The sequence below is a fragment of the Cetorhinus maximus genome, chromosome 18 (genome assembly GCF_964194155.1).
Source record: "Cetorhinus maximus chromosome 18, sCetMax3.hap1.1, whole genome shotgun sequence".
Classification (NCBI taxonomy): Eukaryota; Metazoa; Chordata; class Chondrichthyes; order Lamniformes; family Cetorhinidae; genus Cetorhinus; species Cetorhinus maximus.
The window spans coordinates 92,110,844-92,138,747 of NC_135896.1; the positions used below are offsets into that span (position 1 = coordinate 92,110,844).

Genomic DNA, 27,904 nt, shown 5'->3' on the forward strand with positions numbered 1-27,904 from the left:
ACAAATCCCAAAATTCCTAATTAAACTGACTCCCAACTATACATGCTCTTTAAGGCAACATTCCAAAATAGACTTTAATTTAAATAGCAAGCCAGCAAATTTACCACAGCACCCACTCATCAGTGGAATTCCAAAGGCTTTTCTCCAACTTTAGTTATTGGACACAGCAGGCTTTTGCAAACATGGCTGGAGGCTCCCCCAAAGCGCTTTCACACACTCCTTTTAGTTCTTATATGGCCCCCCCAACACGGTCTTTTATCTTCCCTTTATATATGTTTCTCACTCTTTAATCTGTAAATCCCATTGTTCCATATGTCTTTGCAAATTTACATTTTCCATAATATAAAAACCTTTCATGTTGCCGATATGAGCTCTTTCCTTTTTGGGAAAAATAAACACAATGCTTGGCCTCGCTTACCTTACCAGTTGTAAACATTCGATCATCCCTTTGGAATCCAAACAACTCCTTCATTTATCTAAAAATGCAAATTTCCTTCACACCTTACATGCTAAGGCCTCATCCATGTCAACTCATAAGCATTTCAAATGCCTTTTACCCCTAACCTCTTTTGATAATTTCAAGCTTGCAGTCTGTCTGACTCTAATTAAGTCACACAGGCAGAACCATCCACACTCACACCCATAAACCTGCTTTACAATAAACCACAATAATATTATGAAACTTATTAAAGTTTCGTGACAACATGGAATATTTGCAATCAGATCTGCAAATCAAGATTTGGCTTAACCTCACATATAGGACGGCACCAACCTAGACAGTGAACAATTGGTCACCTTGCTGAACGCTCATCCATTGAAATGGCGGGAGGATCCATCATCATCGTTTAGCTTAACCTCTCTAAATTCTTAACATTTTCAACGGTGTACAAATTAAATTTACTATCACTGTGTCGAAGGTTTTCAGAAATAAAGCACATCATTCCAATACGTCGTCAATTATTGTGCATGAGAAGTGTACATATCATTTGCAGACCATTGCAAGGCATACAGAGTTCAAAAAATGGAAACTGGATTTGGAAAGAGAGGAGAGGAGAAAGAAACCATGAAAGTATTTTAAAGGATAAGTTTCAGTTGGAATAGTTCTGGGATATTTACACCCCAAACATTGCAGAATACTGGTATTCTGTTCAGAAGGAAACTATCAGAATAAAATTAAATCTGAAAACGGCAATTGCAGAAAATGTGTAATGTTTCACCTTTGAGTTGTTTACATTCATTTAATGGAATGAAATCTCAAAAAAAAGTCACAGAAGAAACACATTGGGCTGAGTCTTCCAAGGCAGGACAATCACCATTGGATTGCCACTCTGCTCCTATTTACTTACCTTGCACCGGAGCTCTGCATTTCTCACCCGGACTTCTGAACTGGGCCTCCTGAGAAAGTGCCTGTGGACCACAAGCGCCTTTCTTTGTGCTAGGTTTAACTCCAGCTATTGGAAAGCTTTCCCCCTGATCTGCTTTGACTTCAGGCCTATATGGCACTTCCGGTGCCATACTCAGCCTAACACTGCCTCAATTGTAGGGACAGTCACTCTCACCTCACCTCTAGAATTCAGTTCATGTGTCCATGTTTGGACCAAAGCTGTAACAAGGTTTGGAGCCAAGTGGTCCTGGCAGATCCCAAACTTAGCATCGGGGAGCGGGTTAGTGGTGAGTAAAGGCCGCTTAATAGCACTGTTGATGGCTACTTCAGTTACTTTACTGATGATTGTGAGTAGGCTGATAGGGTAGTACAATAAAGAATGCTCTTCTGAAATTGAGGATAGAACTCAGGCATGTTCTTGAGGCACAGTTAAGCATTGAGGGCTGCTTTAATCTACATCTGGCTGAAGTGTATCTGACCAGTTTGATACTAATATGAGGAAAAATTCCATGCCTAGCACTGACATCTCTCTCCTTGAGGAAAAAGTGTCGGTACCTACACCTTAGAATTTTATTCATTAAATAGTTATTTGAGCTCATATTAATTACTGGTTTACAAATACACATTGAACATTTATGAAAATGTGGTTCTATATTTGATGAATACAGGATAAGTTTGCTGGTTGTTAGAGTAAGATCACAATTGTAAAATTCACCACATAACACCATTTGATATTGAATCACTCATTCATCTTAAAGTTTGGTTCCTATCGGAGAATATTTTGACAGATTTCTTTTTTAAATGTTTAGATTTTGAGCTGTGTTGCCATTGTTACAATTACAACTTGAATTTGAGGGCAAAAAGAGACTCGCTGCAGAACATCTGAAAAACCAGCTTAATTTAATCATGTATCGTCATTAGGTGGCGCTGTGGGTTAGCAAGACAAATCTCCCCCCTGAAACTTGAGATTGAATCTAGCACAGACCGACAGGATAAAGGTTTCCTCTAACACTGTAGCTCCTGACACACAACAGGAGCAAATGTGCATGCCCACTTGGTACCCGCTCCATCCACTCACACGTGCATGGTTTCTCCCACCGCTGCATCATTTTGCGTACCTGTTGTCTGCTTCTCGTTCGCTGCCACCTTCCACTGTTCCCTTGACACATCGCTGGCTGACCCTCTCCAAAGCCCTCACTGCCACCCCTCTCCTGACATCGCCACCTCCCATTGCCACCCCTCCCCTGATCTCGCCACCTCCCATTGCCACCCCTCTCCTGAGGCCTCGCTGCCTCCTACTCGCCACCCTGCTCCTAACCCCTCACTAACTTGCTCGCTGCCCACTTGCAGTTTCCCCGCTCGTCACTATTCGCCACCTCACTCATGGTGAGTGCTGGGGAGAGGGCTGGCAAGAACAGTGTTCTTTTCTGGCTGATTTTAGTTTTCACCGTCTTTGATACAGGCCTGGGAAGTTGCTGAAATTGAGGTCACAGGCACTGCAACTGTGTGCGTGGGGAGTGTGCCCTCTGCAATTGCAGTGTCAACAAATGCAGCCTTTCTTGAATTGTTGGCTTGAAGGGTCCAACGCAGAGTGAGTTTGGATAGCGTCGGTTCCATGTGGCATACCTGCCCTCCATTGAGCACTAACTTATCAATCTCAGTCAGATGTCATATGGGAGCTGCTGTGGAAAATGTTACACCTCAACAAGAAGTTGCTCACCATTACCTTCTCAAGGGCAATGAGGGATGGGCAACAAATCCTCACCTTTCCAGTGGGGTGAATATAATAAATGCAGTTTGTACGGCAAGTTTAAAATTGGTGCATTGTGATTTCTGTCTTACACCAACACTAAATTGGCAATGTAAACACAGAGACAAGTGCAACCTGATTCAGAGCAAAGCAGAAAGAGTGGTTGTAGTTGTTGAAGGTCAATCATCTCAGCCCCAGGACATCACCGCACAGGTTCTTCAGGGTCATGTCCTGACCCAACCATTTCCAGCTGCCTCTTTAATGATGATCTTTCCAACACAAGGTCAGAAGTGGGGAGGTTCGCTGATGTTGCACAGTATTCAGTAACATTCGCGACTCCTCAGATACTGAAGCAGTCTGTGCCCACATGCAGCAAAACCTGGACAACATTCAGACTTGGGCTGATAAGTGGCAAGTAGCAGCCACGCTACACAAATGCCAGGCAATGAACATCTCCAACAAGAGTGAAATCTAACCATCTCCTCTTGACATTCAATGGCGTTAGCATCGCTGAAGCTGCCAGCATCAAAATCCTGGGGTTAGCATTGACCAACAACTTAACTGGACCACAGGTACATCCACCATTTACAAGGCACAAGTCAGCTGTGTGATGGAATGCTCTCCACTTTCAGCTTCAACAACACTCAAGAAGCTTGACATCTTCCAGGACAAATTGGATTGGCACTCCATCCACCATCTTAATCATCCACTCCTGCCACCACTAATACAGTGGAAGCAATGTGCCCCATATATAAATGTGCTGCAGAAACTCGCCAAGCCTCCTTGGACCTCTCCCAACTAGAAGGACAAGGGTAGAAAACTCATGGGAATGCCACCAACAACAAGTTTCCTTCCAGGTCACACACCCTCCTGAGTATTGTGATGATGTACATGTACCTTTAAGGCAGCATATCTTAAATAGCTGCCAATCACCACCACTGAGACACTATGGGCAGAAATTTCCCCTCCATCGGGGGGGGGGGGGGGGGGTTGTCCGGGGGCGGGCGCGAATCTGATCGGTGCCCCCGATCGGGGCTGCGCTGCCATTTTACATGGGCGGGCCAATTAAGGCCTGCCTAGCGTGACGCGCGCCCGGAAGCGCTGAGTGCTCCCTGTGCGGGCGGGGGGATGGTATTCTGTGAGTCGGGGCCTGCGCAAAAGAGCACAGAAATCTCCCTGAGGCACATGAGCTGGGGCATGTTCATGAATTTTGATTAAAAAAATGTTATTTAATGAAAGAAACATTCACGAAACCTCACCCCGCCCGTGGATGAGGTTCCATGAAAAATGCAAAGGCCGCCTGGGCTCTTCGCCTGCCCGACAACCTTAAGGTTGGACGTGCAGCCCTGTTAATTGTTTTAATGACTATTTAAATGGCCTTAATAGGGCCGACTCGGCTGTCCGTCCGCCGAACTGAAAATCTAAATGAAGCGCGGTGACATGGAGAGGCCTGCCTGACGTCAGCGTGTGTCATTTTACACGTCGGCGAGTGGGCCCCGCCCCCGCTCGCGGACCCAAAAATTCTTCCCTATGTGATGTCGTAGTTCCATGACTCTGTACTCAGAATACAGCAGCAGGAGGAGAAGTCAGACATGTATATGTAGCCTCCTCATTAACACTGTATGTATATTGCCTTATCCCCTAATAAAAAACCCACATTGTTTTACCAATCCTTGTAAATATACCAATTATAAGACGTCAAAAAGAACGTAACCCTGACGTGGAACTATATCGCAATTCCTTCACTGTCGCTGTGTCAACTGGAACCCCCTCCCTACAATACCCCAAGCCCCAGATGGGCTGTAGTTGTTAAAGAAGTTGCCCACCATTACCTTCTCAAGGGCAATGAGGGATGGGCAACAAATTCTCACCTTCCACTGACACTCACGGCCCATGAAAGAATGAAAAGAAGGGCTTCTCAGAGGTGTAGTCTTACACAAAGTTGGTTTGGCACTAAATGGAGTATACGCCCAGTGTCAGGTCAAAACTGGCTAGCAACGGATCACTGTGCATTTTATAAACTTGTGTAATCTCAATTTAAATGTTTAGAACATGGTGCTTCTCCCCTCCCCCTGTATCCAGGCATGTGCACACCTCTATGCTGGGCAAGACTGTTAACAATTCCAGCCAGAGAAAAGCCAGCAATATCAATGCAGCTCTAAGATAAAAGCAAGATGCTGCGGGTGCTGGAAATCTGAAACAAAAACAAAAAATGCTGGAAAAACTCAGCAGGTCTGACAGCATCTGTAGAGAGAAAGACAGAGGTAACGTTTTGAGTCCAAGAAGAGCCATACGGACTCGAAACGTTAACTCTGTCTTTCTCTCCGCAGATGCTGCCAGACCTGCTGAGTTTTTCCAGCATTCTTTTGTTTTTTGTTTCAATGCAGCACTGCCTGATTGGAACCAGAACTGCTGCAGCCAAGTCAGGCAGAACTAATGTGACTTAAATGTGTCATATCTGGTCTGGAAGCGCTTGATTCTAACACTTGGGTTCCTGAAAATTGAAAAGTGGTCCATTTTCAATAATCAAAATGTCACAACCTGACAAGCACAAAATGGACCCAAGTATATTTCAGAACCAAGATATGAACTGTGGGCAATGACCCTTCTTTTTTTTAATTCTTTCACAGGATGTGAGGCTGGCAAAGCCAGCACCTGAACTGAGTAGTTTACTCAACCATTCCAGAGGGCAGTTAAAAATTAGCCATAATGCTATGTAGCATTGTGTAGTCACAAGTAGGCCAGACTAGGTAAGTATGGCAGATTTCCTTCCCTAAAGGACATTAGTGAACCAGATGGGTTTTTACAGCAATTGATGATAGTTGTCAAGGTCACCATTACTGAGAGCTTTTAGAATTCCAGATTTTATCTTAATTAATTGAGTTTAAATTCTACAGCTGCAGTGGTGGGATTTGAACCCATGTCCCCAGAGCATTGACCCGGGCCTCTGGATTACTGGTCCTGTGACATTATCACTACGTCACCATCTCCCCTTCTGACCCTCGCTGTGGGCCTGAACAAAGCAGCTGCACTTCTAGTTTCAAGCCAGTAAAACCTGACTGTTGAAAAGACTGCAAGCTAAGAGCAAACAAAGTTATAATGAATGGAATTAAAACAGTGTAGAGTGAGTGAGAAGCGCCACAGGAGAAGCCGAAGATCATCAGAAACACTGCAAAAATCTGAGAGAGACATTACAGTAAATCCGGAGTAGGACGTCAGTGAGAATCCTGGAAGAAGAGAGTAAATAGATTAAGAGAGAGTTAAAAATAATTGTTTACTGATGGTAAATCACATCAAATCCATTTATTCATAGTTAAATGAGTAAACAAATAATCAGAGTAATTAATCAGATCCAATGGGAAAAAATAAACTAAGCAGCACATAATGATAGCAAGGGTACAAGAATCTGATGTACATTAATATTAAATAACAACAAATCGGAGTTAAAGGAGCAATAGGATAAAATAGATGAGTCTTAGTATAATGGAGGGACATCTGAAACGCATTGCTTGCAATTCCTTTGCCATGTGTGAACTCCAGGGTGCTTCAGTTCTCCTGGGTGTTCATATCTGCAGGAAATGCCTCCAGCTACTCAAGCTCGAACTCAGGGTTTCTGAGCTTGAGGAGTGGCTGAAATCGCTGCACGGTGTAGGGAAGACATATAGGGATGAGTACGGTAATAGTCACGTGTGTTTAAAGAAGCAATGTAACAGCTCTGAAAACATCCAAAGTTCTCAGAGAACTATCAATTCTGAAAATAAAATTAGCAGTATCTTAAGATTGTGGACTCAATCTTATACAGCAAAAGGCCCAAAGGTTTTCAACATCTTTCTCTTTGTCGCGGAAAAACGGAGTGAACACTCAGACCCCGGAGGCTTGTCTAGGAAGTCTTTATTAAAGTCGTGATATCACGGAGAGCCTAGTCGCATACAACGGAGCGAACCAGTCTCTGACTAACACCTCTTTACACACATAGATATAGCAAAAGGTTCGTGACAGAAACTTGGGTAATTACAATAGTTTCAAATGGCTTCAAAGGATAGCGATCAATGTTAATGATTTAACGATTAGACAGGACAATGTCAATGGTTTAGCAAATAGACAGGACAATGTCAATGGTTCAGCAAATAGATAGTGTTAATGGTTACATATCCTGGCCAATGCACACACAATAGTTTTTTCCCTTAGATTTTGCCATCGTATCTGACATCCGGAGCCCCTTAGTCTGGGAATGTAGCACTGGCCCTTTGATTTGCTAATTTATGTGCTGGCTGCGTGACTGTTTGGGGACATTCTACAGTCATTTCATTATACATGTATTTTAATTTCCTTTCCCAATTATATGTGTAGTTTATTTCATCCACAATTATACGCGTATTTTATTTCATTTACAATTATACACGTATTTTATTCCTCCACACTCTTGCTTAGCAGATTTTCTGAAAATTAAAAGCAGATAATCCAGAAATACTCGATTGATACCTGGGGTTGGGAGATTATCCAATGAGGAAAGGTTGGACTGGCTGGGCCCGTATCCATTGGAGTTCAGAAGAATGAGAGGTGATCTTATTGCGGCTTGACAGGGTGGATGCTGAAAGGATCTTTTCCCTTGTGGAAAAGACCAGAACTAGAGGGCACAGTTTAAAAATAAGGGGTCCACTATTTAAGACGGAGATGAGGAGAAATTGTTCTCTCAGAGGGTCATGAGTCTTTGGAACTCTCTTCCCCAGAGAGCGGTGGAGGCAGGGTCATTGAATATTTTTTGAGGCAGAAGTAGAAAGATTTTTGACTAATAAGAGAGTCAAAGTTTAACAGGGGTAGGCGGGAATTTGGAGCTGAATCCACAATCAGATCAACCATGATCTTAATGAATGGCGGATCAGGCTCAAAGGTCCGAATGGGCTACTTTTGCTCCTAATTCATATGTTTGTATGTTCAATACCCAAGTGAGAATGCAATCTATAAAATATCTGCAACAAGAACATAAGAAATAGGAACAGGAGTAGACCATTCAGCCCCTCGAACCTGCTCCGCCATTCAATAAGATCATGGCTGATCTTCTTGAGTTTTGATTTCCCAACTAATCCTGATAACCTTTGATTTCCTTGCCTGACAAGAATCTATCTACCTCTGTCTTAAAAATATTCAATGACCCCGCTTCCACGGCCTTCTGAGGCAGAGGATTCCAAAGTCGCACAACCCTCAGAAAAAACTTCTCATCTCTGTCCATAAGGGCGACCCCTAGTTTTAAAACAGTGCCCCCTAGTTCTGGACTCACCCACGAGAGGAAACATCCTTTCAATGTCCACCTTGTCGAGGCCATTCAGGAAGTTCTACACTTCAATCAAGGACAAAATTTGGTTTAAAACAGGGTGAAAATAGACACTGTGAATTTAAAGTAACAATTGACAGTTCACAAAAACAATCCATCACAATAACAATCTGCAGGTTTATCCAAACCAATTTGATTTTGTGGGTGAAAAGTTTGAGGTAGGAAAGAACAGCACATGACCAGAAAAAACATTCAAACATAATGTTCCTTAGAAAGATGTGTAGGGAAAGGGTCAGCCAAAACAGTTGCTTAGATCAGCTATATTTGTCTAGAGTGCAAAGTTCTTAATGCTCTCAATAATTCTCATTACTGCTTTATTTGCCGTTCTTTAGTCCCAGTCATAAATGATCAAACACTTGTGTTGCCCAGTATTAATGTGGAGCACTCCTAGGTTAGCTTCAGGGCAGCCAGATCAATGTATTCCGCCCTGGCCCTTGCCAAGCAGTAAGCAACATGAGTGGTGGGATGCTTACTATTTCCTCCTATCAGTGGCAACCCTACTGATGCACAAAATATATTCTGCTCACAAGAATTTTTTTTTTCTAAATCTTGCAATTGTAAAAGCGGCGAGTTGCCATTAGTAAAATGTTTTCTTCACATCCTTGAAACTTAAATGCCAGTCTAAAATGGGATTGCTTATTTTGAAAAGTTATCAGGGGAAATTTTTTTTAAAACTTGAATCCAGACCTCAAGCAGGACTCGACCATGTCCACCAGATGGTTTTGTGATGGCTTTTAATCAGGAACTGCATACAACAGCTAATGGCAAGTTCATCTCATAGTGTATGAGGATAAAAACTGGAAGGCAATCTGCCTTACAAAGCATTTATCTTCTGGTAACAGCAGTCAACAAGAGCATCACACGGCTTGTAATCACATCTTCACAGCTAGAGAATGTTTGCAGAAGTTGGAAAAGCAGAAGTGAATATTGACTTTAAAAATTGAACAGAAATAATGAAGTGTTTTAAAGCAGTCCGCATCTTTTTAGCATTTTAGAATGCAATGATTATTGATATTTCCATACTTTCGGGAAAATACAAGTGTTCTACGCAATTTGCTTTATTGTGAAAGACTTGAACATTAAGTAATGAGTCCATTGCCTGAAGGCCTGCTTAGACTGGTGCATATCATCAATATTTCACTGCAACAATTGCAACTTGAGCTCAACTGCTTTACTCAGCCCTTTACATGCAGTATGGAACAGCTGTCTGGCTACAGGGTCACATTCGTCAGGCTTCATGCACCTCTTAAACATCAGCCCCCTTCACTCTGCATACCAACATAAACAAATCAAACCAAGCACGGCAATAAAAACATCCACAATCTAGATACTGGAATAACGTTTTTATTTACTGATGTGAATACGAAATAACAGCATAGTTTTTCCAAAATGACTGCCAAAATAGAATTCAGCAAGTTACATTAATAAAATTGTTAATTTTAAAAAGCCATAAATTTTTAATTAACAGTTGGAGTAAAGACAGCAATAAACCACAAATAGCTTAGAAATGTCAACACAATCTCTTGGCTGAAGGACTTCCATCAATCTACTTCATTCTACAGATCATTAGCTAAATAAAATATTTTCTAATGTTAATCTTACAGTAGTCAAGCCGAAATGATACAGGGCAAGAAAAGGGGCAACTAGGGTCAGCAAAGCAGCTGATTGACAGAGCCCCCTGATGACTTGTATAGTTAAATTTTTGTCCATTCCCCACCCTAACAGTCTCTAGGGAAACATTACTTTAAAAATCAAAAGTGCCAATAGCCTGCAAATTCCTGGATTGGAAAACGTATCACTGTCCAAGTGCTGTGGCTGATGTAAATAAATTACCAATTGAATTGACTTTACAGAGAGGTTAAAAAGATACATTTTATGTAATATAGTATATTTTGCACCCGCTAACTTACAAATGCCATGGGCAACAGCAAGTAAGCCAGAACTTTATTCAGGACATGTTTGGCTAGTTGTCTGCTGTGCGCTAAATAACAGCTCATGTCACATACATGCAGTAATGGGATGGAATCTGTTGAACCACTTGGAAATGTATTTCTAGCAGAGTTAGAACAAATTGGCATTCAGTCTCGTTTTGCACATCTGCTTGAAAGTGGTTTGTGCTTGCATTTGTTAATAGCTATAACGCACCTCACGACCCGTACTACATGGCTACGACATGATTTTATTTCACTGGTTATTATAATAACTGGAAAGCATATAAACTTCAAAATTGGACAGGCCCGATGGTTCAGAATGCATCAAAGTTGCCCTTCATCAGAAGGTAAAACTTTGATTCATTCAACAGAAGAACAACAAATGAATAAAATGACAGTGCTGTGCCTCAGTGAGACCCTTTCTGCACATCGTTATTTAGCTAAATGGAATAGAAGTAAACACAAGATAATAAATTCCCAACACTTGAAAGCCCAAATTAGACCATTGGGAGCTCTTTGTAATACAAGTTTATATTTCCTCTGAATGACAGAATGCTTACCAGAGCCAACAAATTAAGGAAGACATTCAAACAGCCACAAGGTGACTTTCTCCGAGTTACATATGCTCAAAATCTCATTTTAGTATCATTTTCTGAAAAGGAGGGGAAAACTTTGGAGTTCACTTCAGGACATCTTTCGTCATTTGCAGCATACCGAAATTTTCCAGGAGCATAAATGATCTCAACCCTTCCCCAAAATGAAGTTAATTTGCTTTATTCTTGTGAACACTGCCTTTACCACCAGTGATTTGTATCCCAACCACTTCAGACTGACTTGTGTGTCTTATTTGTAATGTATAACTTCAGTAGCGTTTCAAGTTGAAGCAAATGCATGCTGCCTGAGAGAGAGGAGATAAAAGATGCTTTTACTTTTAATCCCACTGGGATTACACAACGCTTACAGCAGAGTTTAACATTGCAACGATATACTTCAATTTTTAGATGCTTTAAACGTATTTGGTCTTCCACCAGTATGGGCTTCTCCATTCAATCTGTAATCAGCTGCAGCAGAAACCCACCATTGTGTTCTGTGTTCATGTTCATGTTCATGTTCATGTGTTCTGCTACTTGGGAGAACTAGCTCCTGGGGCCACTAAACGTGCTGAACCTGTACAGCATGGCAATGTGAATGGCACCCGAGCTCATCCAATTCTCAGAGATGAAGAAATATTTTGCCCTTTGGACCTGACGTAGCCCAATTCAAGAAACAAGAGGGTCAGTCTTCCCGAGGAAAATATAAATGCAGCACAGGCCCATTTGGCATCACTCTCTGTAAATGGAATTAAAAGTAAAAGCATCTTTCATCTTCTCCCTCAAACATTTGCTTCAACTTGAAAGATCACTAAAGTCATACGTTCGAAATAAGATACACACGAGTCAGTCGGAAATGGTAGGGATACAAGTCTGTGCTGGTCAAGGAGGCATTCAAAAAAATAAAAGTAAATTAATTTTCATTTTGGAAAAGGTGGTGAAGAGGTATATTTATGCACCTCCTTTGGTCACGACCAAAAACAAACATGTCTTCATTTATAATCTGATTTTATTTCAGTATTGCAACTTAACATCCTTTCCCCCAGCTAGAATTGCTACTGCACTCCCTACCCAAAGTGTCTGACGTGTATTGTGCAGAAAAAGAGCTTTCAGAAGAGAGGAGCCATCTGCCGGGGATCGTCAGGCAGTACACTGATCGAGTCTTCTGCTTTGCCACACAACATACACAACATGGTGTACTCCTGTAGTAAGGAGAAAAAAAATGTTCAGTACTTCAGTCAACATCAGTACCACTGTAATAACCTGACTATCAGCTCCATGTTAAATGTTGTTACTGTGCAATGTCATTTTTCATCTGAATTTTTAACAGGACATCTAAAACCCTTCCTAATGAAAAAAAAAACAAAGAAACAAATGCACGTAGACCAATATCTGTAGAGAACACTTCCCATGTACTCAGTTAATCAGAGAATGGCTAAAGACTTAAGTATCATTACGACGCAAGAGGTCATTTTAGAGGGCAGTTGCTTCAATGTACTTAACAGCTCATGCATGCCTGATAATTCTAAAAAAAGCAGCACTTTAAAAAGTGCTCCTCCGTAGAGCTAAGAAGGCATTTATTTCAATGCAGTGAAAGTGAAGCAACTGAAATGATAAGGGATCCACTGCATTGCTCAAAAGTTTTACAAGTGCTCCTGATCAACTTGCTGTTTTCTCCTTATATATAAAGTTAGCGTACTTAAGGCCTTTTGAGTCCTAAGAAAAAGGTACTCAAACTGGTACCCACAAATAACATATATCACTCTCTAGAATTCATATTATGCTCCTATTGAAGGATTGTTCACAAATTCAGAGCAGGCCTGCCAATCAAAGGCCTTGTGTCATGACTCATATTGCTAAATTATATAAAAAGATCACAACAGGATAACGAGCGTGGAAAGACAGCAGCAGCCCCTGGATTTAACTGATTTTCAAACCAGTTTTTAAGCTCAATGGAGTGAAGTAAGATGATCCAATCTTGCTAGCTTTCTTAAAAGCCTGTCTGACATAGCGCTGCAACAGAGACAGTGCCACGTTACACAGCCTCAGCAAGAAACTAAACCAGCTGGATGTGGTAGAGCGGAAAATTATTTTGAAAATTGTGGTTTAAAATTGCTGAATAACCCGTACCTGATAATCATCAACAACAGTGAATGTGTACTCATGCTGTGCTATAATATGGTGGCAATTCTGACAGACATCTGCAAGAGATAATGGAACAAAGATTAAAGTTATGAGGGCAGCAAATGGACCTAGTTCAGAAATGGCGTTATAGAGCAGCACAGTATATTAACAACAGTAGCTACCTGAGGCGTCATTATAATGTAAAGCTACAGAAGCAAATCTCAAGCAACTGATAAATATCACTTGAAACCCCAGGAGGAAACCAGAGCCTTGAAATCACTAGGTAGTTTGTACACGACTTGCTGGGAATTTTATGGATATGGCTTTATTTTCAGGAATATTCCCCCACAGCAGCTGATGGCATGTTGAAAGGTTAATGACTGTTACAAAAACAATGCCAATCAAAAATGATTACAAGGAAGTAACACACTTGGCATTTAATATATTTCACTGCCACATGGGCATAGTCAGTGATTCTAATCTCCCATCTCTGTAGCTGAAAAGTAAAACAACTGGGAAATTCTGTAACAAAGACAAATTTACATCAAGCTAACTATTGTTGAGTCTTCAAATTACATGCCTAGAAGCATACAAATGCTTGCTAGCTTTGTGAAATTCCTCTAACTGCTAATTCACAGAGGTTAAATACCCCTATTAAAGTGGCTGGCAAGGAAATCTTTCACACATGCAATCAATATTACTAAACTGATATTCTGGTTGTGCTATCACAAGGCTCTGGTTCCACAAAGGTACATTTCATTAATCCAGATAATATCTGCACATTAATTACATCAGTTAACAGCTAAAGCAACTGGGCACTGATGTCCAAACTCATTCACCAGATACAGAAAACAAGAAAAGTTTGCAATTTTTCAATCTTACTGAAATCTCACTACCAATGATCTCACGATCAACATCCTGGGGGTTGCCATTGACCAGAAAATGAACTGGATTAGCCATATAAATATTGTGGGTGCAAGAGCAGGTCAGGGGCTGGGAATTCTGCAGCAAATAACTCACCTCCTGACTTCCCAAAGCTTGTCTACCGTCCACAAGGCACAATCAAGAGTGCGATTTAAAAAAAATTAATTTACAGGATGTGGGCATCGCTGGCTGGGCCAGCATTTGCTGCCCATCCCTAATTGCCCTGGAGAACGTAGTGGTGAGCTGCCTTCTTGAACCGCTGCAGTCCCTGTGGTGTAGGTACATCCACAGTGCTGTTAGGGAGGGAGTTCCAGGATTTTGACTCAGTGACAGCGAAGGAACGGCGATATATTTCCAAGTCAGGATGGTGAACGGCTTTGAGCAGAACTTCCAGGTGGTGGTGTTCGCATGTGTCTGCTGCCCTCGTCCTTCTAGATGGTAGTGGTCATGGGTTTGAAAGATGCTGTCTAAGGAGCCTTGGTGGATTCCTGCAGTGCACCTTGTAGCTTGTACACACTGCTGTCACTGTGCGTCGGTGGTGGAGGGAGTGAATGTTTGTGGATGGGGTTGCCAATCAAGCAAGCTGCTTTGTCCTGGATGGTATCGAGTTTCTTGAATGTTGTTGGAGCTGGACTCATCCAGGCAAGTGGACAGTATTTATTCACACTCCTGACTTGTGCCTTGTAGATGGTGGACAAGCCATGGGGAGTCAGGGGATGAGTTACTCTCTGCAGGATTGCAAGCCTCTGACCTGCTCTTGTAGCCACAGCATTTATATGGCTAGTCCAGTTCAGTTTCTGGTCAATGTTAACCCCCCCCAACCCAGGATATTATTTCACTTGCCTGGATGAGTGCAGCTCCAACAACAGTCAAGACGCTTGACACCATCCAGGGCAAAGCAGCCCACTTGATTGGCACCCCATCCACAAACATTCACTCCCTCCACCACTGGTGAACAGTGGCAGCAGTGTGTACTATCTACAAGATGCACTGCAGAAACTCACCAAGGCTCCTTCGGCAGCACCTTCAAACCCCATGACACTACGATCTAGAAGGACAAGGGCAGTAGATACTTGGGAACACCACAGCCTGGAAGTTCCCCCCAAGCCACTCACCATCCTGACTTGGAAATATATCACCATTCCATCACTGCTGCTGGGTCAAGATCCTGGAACTCCCTCCCTAACAGCACTGTGGGTGTACCTACACCACATGGACTGCAGCGGTTCAAGATGGAGGCTCACCACCACCTTCTCAAGGGCAATGAGGGATGGGCAATACATGGTGGCCTAGCCAGCGAAGCCCACATCCTGAGAATGAATTAAAAAAAAATCAAGGCAAGGTTTTTAGTTCGGTTTGAGCCATGAGCCAACTGATTTGAAGATTACACCAGTTTGAGGAATGGTCGTGCTCTTTAACATATACAGTTCCAATACAACACTTGCCAATTTGAGGTATTGTATTATCTGGATTCCATAGCCAGTAACTTACGGTCATACGTAACAAGTTCTTCTCCATCATCATCATCTTGGGTTCGATTAGCAATTAACACAAAGTCTCTTTTACTGCACTCAGCACAACCCACATAATTTAGCAGAAAGGAGCCATTCTCTAAGCAGGTGTTGCCCTGTATGGAAATAAAAAAAATGTGGATTCACACATGAACTTATTCCTCTTATTCTTATAAATATCTTTGCAGCAAGTCCAATTTCCCAGTCAGGGATGAGCCATTTGCAGGGCACTGCCAGGCCCATTCTGTAGCCAGTTACAAGGAGTTGAACCAAAGACAGAGATGGTGACCTCCTGTACAATTTTCCCAACTGATGGTTTGTAAAACTACAGGCAGCGCAGCAGACAGTAAGCACGATTCAGGCACAGTAGGAGTTACAATCAAGGAGAACTCATACTGTCAGGCCATTTGTTCAAAAGCTAACACCAACATGGAAAAATGTACTCAAGTTTTATAATTTTAAAGGAACAGCAATACTCAGAGGAGGTCGTCTTGTGGCGCAGTTGGTAGCATCTCTGCCTCTGAGCCAGATACTCCGGGTTCAAGTCGCACTCCAGGACTTGGTGGCCATGGAAAGTGTGTTCATAATGCAGCCAAACAGGTTCATTATCAACCTGCAAATCCTTCCAAACGCCTATGGCAAGTGTGGGGGAGACTCCTGGTCAGCCATGCTTGATATGGAGTAGCACCCCCTCAAGTTATAGCCTATGGCTACAGGCTAGCAACCTCGTCTGCTTTACACATTTCTAGATGCGAGAAGAATATGCAGTGGTTTACATACACACATCTTTGAAGGTGGCAGGATAAGGATGTTAAAAAAAAGCATACCGGATCCTTGGCCTTATAAATAGAGGAATACAGTACAAGCACGCAAGTTATGTGAAACCTTTATAAATCACTGGTTAAATTTCAGCTGGTGCATTATGTACCACTCTTAACAAGGACTCAAAGGTCTTGCAAATGGTTCAGAGGAATTTTATTTTAATTCATTCACAGGACATGGGTGTTGCAAGCAAAGTGAGAGAGGTAGAGAAGTGGAGAGGGTAAGGAAGGATATCACAGAGCTGTGGGCTGTCAATTGTGAAGCAAGGAAATCGAGGATGTGCAAGCAACCAGAATTTGAGGAGCGCAGAGAACCTGGAGGGCTGTCTGACTGGAGGAGGCCATAGAGATGGGGGGGTGGGGGGGGGACTGAGGGCAGGGGGGGATTAAAAAACAAGGAGAGTATTAATATTGAGACATTATCAGGCCAGGAAGCAATGTAGGTCAGTGAGCAGAGCAGTGATGATGGGACTTTGTCCGAGTAGGATACGGACAGCTTTCGATGAGCTCAAGCTTATGGCGGGTACAAACTCTCCCATAATGTTACACATAAAGTGGTCAAGATCAATTTTCTTTACATTGTATCCCCTGCCACTGGCCAGAAAGGTGACAAGCACGCACTGCGGTGACCAGCCCATGCGCAAATGTTCCTGGCGCCTTTCTGGTCGGTGCCACGAGCTGTTGTTTAAGGAGACCTATGTTTTACTGTCAGCACTCCTTAAAATAATTGACCCGCCTTGGAGCTCAGACTGCTGAATGCCCTGGCAAATAAATGCCGTCTTATTAGTGAACAAGTTTGACAAGTGAAGGGAATTTCTACACAGTGCGGCTAGCTTTACTAGATAACGGAACTGGTAATCACAAGGTTATTGCTTCAAGTCCCACATAGGATGGTGATTTTTTTCTTAAAACAGTTAAAGAAATTTTTAATTGGTTGCTGGGGGAAAATGTCTACCTTTTGCTTCAGGCACCTTGTATTCATTCCTGGAAAAACAGTTTGAAAAACTATTGCTTTATTTATTAATTTGCACAACTTTACCCTGAATAAAACTTTCCATCCATAAATAAAGCTCCAAAATGTTTGTTGTACAGGAACAAAATTGCACAAAAAAAATGCACAATTCAGCAACAGAGAGCAGAGTTGCACTTAAAGGCATCTCACTCTACAGTAACAGACTTAGAGATGACACTGCATCTACACGTGTGCAGGAAGTGCTCTCCCTCGTGTTGCAGCACAAATAAACGCAGCCCTATTTTAGGCTCAATAGGGTTAGAAGGGGAAACAGGATGCTGCAAAAGGAGAACTGGAGCAACACAGAGGTAGCCTTTGAGGGAGAAGTGAATACAGTGGGGTGTCAGGAAAGACAGGGATTGGCTGCTAATGGTGAGCTGCAATGGGCAATGCAACCAGAATTGGACAATTGGAAATTTCAGTCAGCTTTTTATTTTGGGGGGTTTGAATAAAGCCACAACTTGCTACTTGGGTGGGGGGGGGTGGTTGCAGGTAGGGCAGAGGGGGAGGTGGGTGGTTTCTGGCTTCCATTGATGCCTCTGGTTTGTTCGAAATCTATCTCCCAAGAATTTTCAACTTTACAATTTTCTCCCTCTGAAGTTGTCTGTATGCTTGCTCAATTTTCTGATAAAAATGGACTTCTCTTGATGATTTTTGACTTGCCACTTTCACCACTTATTTCGTAGATTGACTGAAGATACCCTTTTGGTGTTGACATAATGTTAAGTGACGTCCCATTATTTCCAATTTATCACTTAACATTACTTGATCGTGTCATCTGCAGGTGTAATATCAGAGTTCTGAGACCATTCACCATTTTGAATATATTATAGATAGATGCACAGGTACAAGGTAGATTTACCTTACAGCTGGGGAGGTTATCTTCCTGAAACAGCCCAATTAAAAATCAAGAAAGTTAATACCTCGGTTACATGACACAACTGGTTCAAGTGTCACTGTAAATGACAGAGAGATTCAAGCTTTCCATGATATCGCTCAGGATAAATGCCATAGCTTGCATTTTATGCAGTGGTTTTTTTTCCATTCTGAGATAGTAACTCGTCCTGGGACAAGGCTTCACTGACACCAGCAGTCCTCGAACAACTTATCCAGGCAACCACTTCTCACCTGTTGCCCCAGACAGACAGTTATGGCTATTTACCACGCAGATCATCAGAATCAACCTCAGTTCTGTCCTCAACCAACATTCAAAAATTTTAGGTGCAAGTCAGTAACTAACTAGGGCAACACAACGGTCACATTCCTGTCAGTTCTGCTGCTAATGCGAGGATCCTGCCGGTAGATAATTTGTGACACCACTGCTGTTTCTAAAATGTACTGCAAACATGCAGCTTCGAAACAAAGCAACTTAGCGATGTCTTTCAATTTTCTTTTGAATCTTACTTCAGTCCCATCATTGGCATCCCTCTCAGGTTTGCATGTTGAACAGTGCTTCAAGTGCACCAATGGGTCTCGTACAAAAGGCGTTGTTTGCAAAATGCACCAGTTCTCTCCTTTAAAAAGCCAAAGAAGAAAGGAACAAATACATAACATTTGCCTTGCTAGGGTAGACATCCATAGGATGCCGCTGTCCTCCTGCACTTCCAACTTGCTACCCTTCTTGCATAAGCCCAGCCAGTGACTGCTGACAGGCTAGTCAACCATGGCAGTGGCTGAGTGCAGCACAATTAAGCTTCCCTCCACTCTTACCCAACATCACTGGTATTCATTATGTTACAGGACTCACTGGATAGTGACTCTCGATCACTTTGCACCAGGGATATAGACTGCAAACTGCATTACCGCCATTGCAAATCTAGCTGACTCAGGAACGACCGATACTAAAACATGAAGTCTTCCTGAGCTATGTGACTCTTTACTGTATCATGTGGTGCATTTATCCACTTAGCTACCAGTTGATTTTTTTTTTCTTTTTCCCAGCCATAAAGTTTAGAGAATACACTGGAGGGAACATACTAAAGTAAACCAGAGCCAGACTCCAGGCCTACTGGCAGGAAATGAACCCAGTGGCTGCTGACTTGTAATATTTTCACAAGGAGACTGATTGGCAATGAAGAATGGATAAGATCAGATATTTATGAGGCAATAGGAACTACCACCCTGGTTTCCCTGTATTCTGTCACGTAAAAAACAGGGCTGTAATATTCTAGTCACATGATGCAGTATATCTTCATGTCTCACATTGCTCGTCATTGTCTCAGCCTGATGCACAAACATCATTTGCCACCCTCAGTCATATGGCTAGAGAATAAGAGACAAAAATAGAAAACCAGCAAAAATGTCAACCACATATCTAGCAAGCCACTCAATTTAACAATGAACACTTTAATTCTTTAAATCCAGGAAAACAACTGGCTGTAACAGAGGATGTCAATCTCAGGAGCTGAGAGACTGAAGACTTGCACTCTACTGTTGCAACTTATGATTAAATCAGACCATTTAAATGAGTCACTGTCTCACTGCAACTGTCCAACATACACAGCACTACCACTCATTTCCACAGTAACTAGGATATTTTCAATTCCTCCCAATAAATTCTGTTTCGTGCTTGTAAAGCAGTGGCCCATTACTACCGGGAAATTAAATCTGATTTTTCTAATTCTGGTACCTTGGATTAACATCAAATGCTCCCAAGTTCAACACAAACTAATGTTTCCAAAAATGTCTGAACAACAACCTCTACTGCACATTTCCAACTTCTTCCACTTTCCAATCTTGCTCAGTGAGATTATCAATTTGTGTCGAGTCAAGGACCATTTTGTGCTGTGACCCACTCTACCAGAATCTATGTTCAGACTTCCTCATTTAAGATCCAAGATGCAAGATGAAAAGGCTGTCTGCTAACTCCCCAGCATGTTTTATAGCCCTTAAGCATCTATGCATTCAAAATACAGTATCTCCTTAATGTTGTGACATTACTCAAGACAGACCTTAAGAATACTTGGTTCAAAATAATCCTCGGTCAACCAAAATAAATCCTAGTTCCAATGCCCAGCCTTTGTTGAGTTTCCTAATGTTAGCTAAGGCAGCAGCAGGCATGCTATTTTAGCACCACAACACACTAAACAGAGTATAGGGAAGTCAACCTGAGTTCATGCACCCCAACGCTGCTGGATGTAGCATTCTGTGGTCATCAGATAAAGACTTGGCTTTGGTCCACATCGTTGAACTGTGCTGGCTTGCATGTGAATAAAGAACTGGCAACAATGGAACCAAATCTCAACAAGAATTCAACACCTTCAGAATAGGAAGAAAAAAATCTTTAGGCACAAGTTCAGACGATAAGCCACGGGTCCATCAAGTTCCTCCCTGTCACGAAGTAGGAGAAGTTGGAATTCTACTCCATGAAGAACTGCTGACCCACTCTTTGCCACTTTGTGGAACAGCAGAGTGCATTGTGGAACCACCACAGAGACGACTTTACAAACTCCTCTGACATAAACAAGCTTCAAGGAAAAGATGGGAGTGAAATACAAGATCAGTGCGATTGGTAGAGCTCACAAACATGCTTAAACATGCCCAGCTCTACTGTTTTTTTTAAAACAATAGAGCCTACATTAAAACAGGCATCACTCAACAGAATGGATATCACTCCTAGTCAGGTTTGATCTGATGACAACTCAAGCCCAACGCAGCTAAAAGATCTCCCTGTCCTCTGTCTGAAATGACCAAGTCCGCTCACCCTCCATCTTCACATTAACCTTGCCCAGGCCCCAGTCTTGGCCTCAAAACCTGGGATCCCAAATTCCCTTATGCTTCCCGGGCCCCAACGCCCAGGTCCCACAATCCCTGGGTTTCCCGCATCCAGAGTGTAGAGCTCCACAGGAAAGGCCTGAGATTTAAACGGAGCAACAGCAGCAAAATCAGCAGAGCATAGAAAGCCAATGCTGAGAGAATCTGAGAAAGTGGTGTTACAGGAAACATGGAGGGCGACAACTTCATATCCCAAGGACAGTAAGTTGTGCTGAATATTTAATTGAACCCACCTATAACTTAAACTACATCAAGTAATTGATCTTTAAGTTTATTTCTACAAAGTTTAACTACTCGTTTAATCAACAGAAGCATGGTAGGGTACCTCAGGCCCTTTGAAGGCACATCCTGTACCATGTGGGAACTTCAGGACAACCACATGTGCCAGAAGTGTTGTCAGCTGGAGGGGCTTGAGCTCTGAGGTCAGGATGGTACATGCCAGAGCCAAGGCTGTCATTGAGTGGCTGCAAAGCATTCTACAGGACATAGGTGAACAGGCAGATGTCATGTCTATATCAGTGCCAATGACATTGCAGGAGGAATGAGGTCCTACAGGCAGATTTTACAGAGCAGGGGGAGAGATTAAACACTAGTACCTGAAAAAGCAGCAACCTCTGCATTACTCCAACGCCATACGCTAGTGAGTACTGAAAGACAATAGTGCAGATGAATGCATGGCTAGAGAGATGGGAGTGAGGGTTTAGATTCCTGTAGCACTGGGACTGATTTCTGTGCAACCAAAATGGGTTGCACTTCAATAGAACTGGGACCGGTATTGCAGCAAGGAATTTTGCTAGTGTTGTTGGGTAAGATTTAAACTAGTTTTGAAGGGGGAGGGGAACCTAAGCATAGGGAGAGAAACAAAGCTGGAAATGGAAAGCAGAAAATTGGTAAATAAGCATAGAGGGCAGAGAAAATAAAGATTAGAAAACAGACAAAAAAGAACTGTTTCTGATTAGCGGTACATACGTCAAAACAAGAAGTCTCGTGAATAAGGCACATGAGCTGAAGGCAGAAAGACACTTCTTATGATATTAAAGCAATTACTGAAACATAGCTTAAAGGAGGAAAGGAATGGCAGTTCAACATTTCTGGTTACAAGGTTTTCAGACAGGATAGAAAGGGCAATTTTTTTAAAAAAGGGAGTCATAATATTGAAAGAAACAATTACAGCTGTAAGAAGGGATGATATGCTAGAAGGAGCATCAATTAAGGTAATATGAGTTTAGCTGAGAAACCAAAAGTGGACAATCACACTGCATGGAGTGTACAACAGACCCCAGCCCCGGCCCCATATAGTCAGAGAAATAGAACAGCAAATATTTAAGCAAGTTGTTGAGAAGTGCAGAAACAACAGGGCAGTAATAATAGTGAATTTCAACTAGCTAATATTAACTGGGATAAAATCACATGAAAGGCATATAGAGGGTGCAGAATTCTCAAAATACATTTGGGAGAACCTTTTTTACCAGTACAAATCAATCTCAACGAGAAAAATCACGTTGAGCATCATATGACTCTTCTTCCGAAGGAGAGTCGCATTCGACCGGCAACGTTAACTCTGTTCCTCTCTCCACAGATGCTGCCAGACCTGCAGAGTCTTTCTGGAACTTTCTGTTGTCATGACAGATGTACAGTAATTGGAAGGAGGGCTGGGGAGAATTTTTCCACCCAGGGGGTCTGGAACTCGTTGCCCGAGTAGGAGGCAGAGGCAGAGGAGCCTCAGGGCATGTGAAACACTTGGGATCTTGCATCTCAGGTACCACAACCACCAAGGGTGAATGGAGGGAGGGGCCAAGGGAGTGGGATGTGGCTGGATGGCTGTGTGTCAGCCAGCAGGGAAGCGAGGGGCCGAATGGCTGCCTTGATGTGCTGTGAATTGTCGATAGTACACCCCCATGAGCCGAGCCACACTCTCTCTCTATCTCACCCGCTCGGGATATTCCTTCTGAACGCAGCCCCCGCACATCCCGGATCCCCGCCAGCCGAGGGAGCGACCGTCGCTGCCTGATGACCTCACTCCCCCCACCTCCCCCGTTCCAACTCTCGCTCCGACGCTCGCGGGATCTCAGCCCGCCTGCCTCCTGTCAACAGCGGCTGTCAATAAAGTTGGAGCATTCAAAGCAGGAGGACGAGGCGAGAGTAGGGGCTGGGTAGGTAGGTAGGTGGGAGATCACGGCGCATGGGGGTGGCTTATTCAGGCGGAGAAGTCCTAATTTTATTCCTCAGTTACAAGTAGTTGTTTCTTAAACCGTTTCACTTTTTTTCATCTTCTGAAGTAATGTCATACGGACTTGAAACGTTAACACTGTTTCCCTCCCCACAGATGCTGTCAGAGCTGCTGAGCTTTTCCAGCATTTTCTGTTTTTGTTCCGGTTTTTTTTTAACCCCCTCCCCCCTCCAATGCTGGAAGCTTATCACAATTCTTTTCTCTATGCAGAAGGAGAAACTGCTGATATCTGCCCTTTAAAAAAGTATTTTTCCACCTTTTTCTATAAGCCTGTCAAGCTTGAAATGCATCATCTGGTTATTAGAGTCATAGAGGTCTACCGCACAGAAAAAGGCCCTTTGGCCCATCGAGTCTGCGCCAGCCAAACAAGTACCTAACGATACTAATCCCATCTTCCAGCATTAGGCTCACAGCCTTGTATGCCATGGCATCGCAAGTGCACATCCAAATACTTCTTAAATGTTATGAGGGTTTCTGTCTCTACCACCCTCTCAGGCATTGAGTTCCAGATTTCCACCACCCCCTGGGTGAAATATTTCTTCCTCACATTCCCTCTAAACTTCCTGCCCCTTACCTTAAATCTATGCCCCTTGGTTATTGATCCCTCCACCAAGGGGAAAAGTTCCTTCCTGACTACCCTATCTATGCCCCTCATAATTTTATACACCTCAATCATGTCCCCCTTCAATCTCCTCTGCTCCAAGGAAAATAACCCCATTCTATCCCATCTCCCCTCGTAACTAAAACTCTCCAGTCCAGGCAACATCCTGGTAAATCCCCTTTGCACTTTCTCTAGTGCAATTATATCCTTCCTATAATGTGGATTCCAGAACTGCATGCAATACTCTAGCTGTGGCCTAACCAGCGTTTTATGCAGCTCCAGCATAACCTCCCTGCTCTTATATTCTATGCCTCAGCTAATAAAGGCAAGTATCTCATATGCCTTCTTAACCACCTTATCTACCTGTCCCACTACCTTAAGGGACAGGTGGACATGTACACCAAGGTCCCTCTGATCCTCGGTACTTACCAGGGTCCTACCATTCATCGTGTATTCCCGTGCCTTGTTTGTCCCGCCCAAGTGCATCACCTCACACTTATCCGGATTAAATTCCATCTGTCCCTGATCAGCCCATCTGAGCAGTCCGTTTATATCCTCCTGTATTCTAAGGCTATCCTCCTCACTATTTACCACCCCACCAATTTTTGAGTCATCCGCGAACTTACTGATCAACCCTCCTACATTCAAGTCTAATCATTTATATATACCACAAACAGCAAGGGACCCAACACTGATCCCTGTGGAACCCCACTGGACACAGGCATCCAGTTACCAAAACACCCCTTGACCATCACCCTCTGCTTCCTGCCACTCAGCCAATTCTGGATCCAATTTGCCTTGGATCCCATGGGCTCTTACCTTCGTTATCAGTCTCCCATGCCGGACCTTATCAAAAGCCTTGCTGAAGTCCAAGTAGACTACGTCAAATGTATTGCCCTCATCTACACACCTGGTCACCTCTTCAAAAAATTCAATCAAATTGGTCAGCCCTCCCCTTAACAAAACAATGCTGACTGTCCTTGATTAATCCATGGCTCTCCAAATATAGATTAACTCTGTCTCCCAGAATTGCTTCCAATAGTTTCCTCACCACTGAGGTTAGACTGACTGGCCTGTAGTTCCCTGGTTTATCCCTTCCTCCCTTCTTGAATAACTGTACCACATTGGCTGTCCTCCAGTCCTCTGGCACCTCTCCTGTGGCCAGAGAGGTATTGAAAATTATTGCCAGCACCCCTGCTATCTCCTCCCTTGCCTCACTCAACAGCCTGGGATACATTTCATCCAGGTCTGGAGATGTATCTACTCTTAAGCCTGCCAGACCACTTAGAACCTCCTCCCTTTCTATGCTAATTTATTTAATTATATCACAGTCCTTCTGCGTGATTTCCATACCCATGTCGCCCCTCTCACTTGTGAACACCGACACAAAGTATTCATTTAGAACCCTACCTACGTCTTCCAGCTCCACACACAAATTACCACTATGGTCCTTAATGGGCCCTACTATTTCCCTGGTTATCCTCTTACTCTTAATGTACTTGTAAAATAATTTTGGATTTTCCTTTATTTCACTGCCAATGTTTTTTCATGTCCCCTTTTTGCTCTCCTAATTTCCTTTTTAAGTTCCCCCCTACACATTCTATACTCCTCTTGGGCTTCTGCTGTTTTGAGCCCTCGGTATCTGCCATAAGCCTCCCTTTTTCTCTTTATCCAATCCTGTATATCCCTCGACATCCAGGGTTCCCTGGATTTGTTGGTCCCATCCTTTATCTTTACTGGAATATGTTGGCCCTGTACTCTCCCTATTTCCTTCTTGAATGAGTCCCATTGCTCTGATGCAGATTTACCAAAAGTAGCTGCAGCCAGTCCACTCTGGCCAAATTATATCTGCTCTTATTAAAATCGGCCTTCCCCCAATTTAGAACTCTGATTTCTGGCCCATCCCTGTGCTTTTCCATAACAACCTTGAATCTAATGGAGTTATGATTACTATCTGCAAAATGCTCCCCCACTGATACCTTTACCACTTGCCCGGCTTCATTCCCTAAAATTAAGTCCAGGACTGCCCCTTCTCTTGTAGGACCTTCTACATACTGGCTTAAAAAGCTCTCCTGGATGCATTTTAAGAATTCCGCTCCCTCTAAACCTATCACACTATGACTAACCCAGTTAATGTTGAGGAAGTTGAAATCCCCCACTATTACTATCCTATTATTTTTACACTTCTCTGAAATTTGCCTACATATCTGCTCTTCTATTTCTCTCTGACTGTTTGGGGGCCTATATTACACTCCCAGCAATGTGATTGCTCCTTTTTTGTTTTTAAGTTCTACCCATATTGCTTCATTTGAGGAGCCTTCTAAGATATCATCCCTTCTTACTGCTGTAATTGATTCCTTGATCAATATTGCAATACCCCCTCCTCTTTTACCTCCTTCCCTGTCTCACCTGAAGACCCAATATCCTGGAATATTGAGTTGCCAATCCTGCCCCCCTCTCAACCATGTCTCTGTGACAGCAATGACATCATACTTCTATGTGTTAATTTGTGGCCTCAACCCTGTGACCTATTCTCCTGCAGTTTAATTGATGCCTCAAAATTGGGCACAGGATGGACCCCTGTGGTTGTCATTTGGGCTGCAGGTGACATTTGGGGACCAAAGTGGCATTTGGGGCGCACGCTTGTGGCCATTCGTGCTGGATACCATATTGGCAAGAGCCTCTCTGCACCTCGTGAATGGCCAGAGGAGATATGCAGAGCAGGCAGATCATGGTGTCACTGAGTGCGCAATGCAGATTTGTCACCAGCGCTGCCATTTTGAAGTTCAATGCTCCAGTTAATCACAGAATCACACAGTGCAGAAGAGGACCTTCGGCCCATTGAGTCTGCACCTGACCTACCTACCTAATCCCATTTACCAGCACTTGGCCCATAGCCTTAAATGTTATGACGTGCCAAGTGCTCATCCAGGTACTTTTTAAAGGATGTGAGGCAACCCGCCTCCACCACCCTCCCTGCCCTCACTTAACATGTGTGGCTGAACAGACATTCAGTGGCAGGAAGGATGCTCCATCAGTACAACTTAAAGGGATCATCAACTGCTTACAAATTAGCTGCTAGTTGATTTATTTGGCAGTTGCTTAGCTTCCATATGTATTCAGTGCTTTATATAGCTGTTTAAAGTTGCAGAAGTCTTCAGGGAATGATGTGGAATTGCTAAAGAAATTTTCAGACACTTCAAGGCTTCTGCACAAATCAGTTGTTCCCAGACATGAGTCCACTACTAGTCATTCCCATTGGAAAAGAAAGAAAGACTTGATTTGTATGGCACTTGTCATGAACACCAGATGTCTCAAAGCACTTTACAGTCAATGAAGTACTTTTGAAGTGTAGTCATTGCTGTATTGTAGGAAACACAGCAAACCAATTCATGCACATTAAGCTCCCACAAACAGAAATTTGAAGATGACCAGTTCATGTATTTTTTGTGATATTGATTGAGGGATAAATATTGGCCAGGATACTGGGGATAACTCCCCTGGTCTTCTTCAAAAGAGTGCTATGGTACCTTTTACTTCCACTTGGGAGGGCAGACTCACTTTAGCATATCATCCGAAAAATAGCACTTGTGACAGTGCAGTGCTCCCTCAGTACAGCAATGGAATTTCAGCCTTAATTTTTTTATTCAAGTCCTGGAGTGAGACTTGAACCCAGACCTTGTGACTTAGAGGTGAAGGTGCAACCAATTGAGCCACAGCAAACACGCATTGTTTTACATCATGACTTGAGAATGAACAGAGGACATGCAGAGCAGAAGTTGTTGGAAGGGAGAGGAGGAGGGGGGGAAGGAGAAGGGCTCTCAAACCTATCCACCCAGTGTGTTTCGATAGCAATTCTCCAACCTGAACCTCAGAAAGGAACAATATGACTGGTATCTCTGCTTCAGTAAGGATGCCCT

General features: G+C 43.0%; 2 protein-coding genes and 1 long non-coding RNA gene across 3 annotated transcripts in view; 1 reads left to right on the forward strand and 2 right to left on the reverse strand.

Moving 5' to 3' along the window:
• Positions 1-27,904, reverse strand: part of LOC144693355 (spectrin beta chain, non-erythrocytic 1-like) — a 559,404-nt gene that overhangs the window by 337,398 nt on the left and 194,102 nt on the right. The gene's annotated exons all lie outside the window — the stretch shown is intronic.
• churc1 (churchill domain containing 1) lies at positions 9,795-23,205 on the reverse strand. The gene is made up of 4 exons (XM_078563164.1): positions 23,084-23,205; positions 15,527-15,662; positions 13,118-13,188; positions 9,795-12,189 (listed from the first exon to the last, which is right to left on the reverse strand). The coding sequence occupies exons 1-4, from the start codon at positions 23,120-23,122 to the stop codon at positions 12,097-12,099; spliced, it is 339 nt and encodes a 112-aa protein (XP_078419290.1). The 5' UTR covers positions 23,123-23,205; the 3' UTR covers positions 9,795-12,096.
• The window catches only part of LOC144693345 (uncharacterized), a 21,016-nt gene continuing 16,407 nt past the window's right edge, over positions 23,296-27,904 (forward strand). The window contains exon 1 of the long non-coding RNA XR_013579517.1: positions 23,296-23,310. This is a non-coding gene — a long non-coding RNA (uncharacterized LOC144693345). The remainder of the gene's footprint in view (positions 23,311-27,904) is intronic.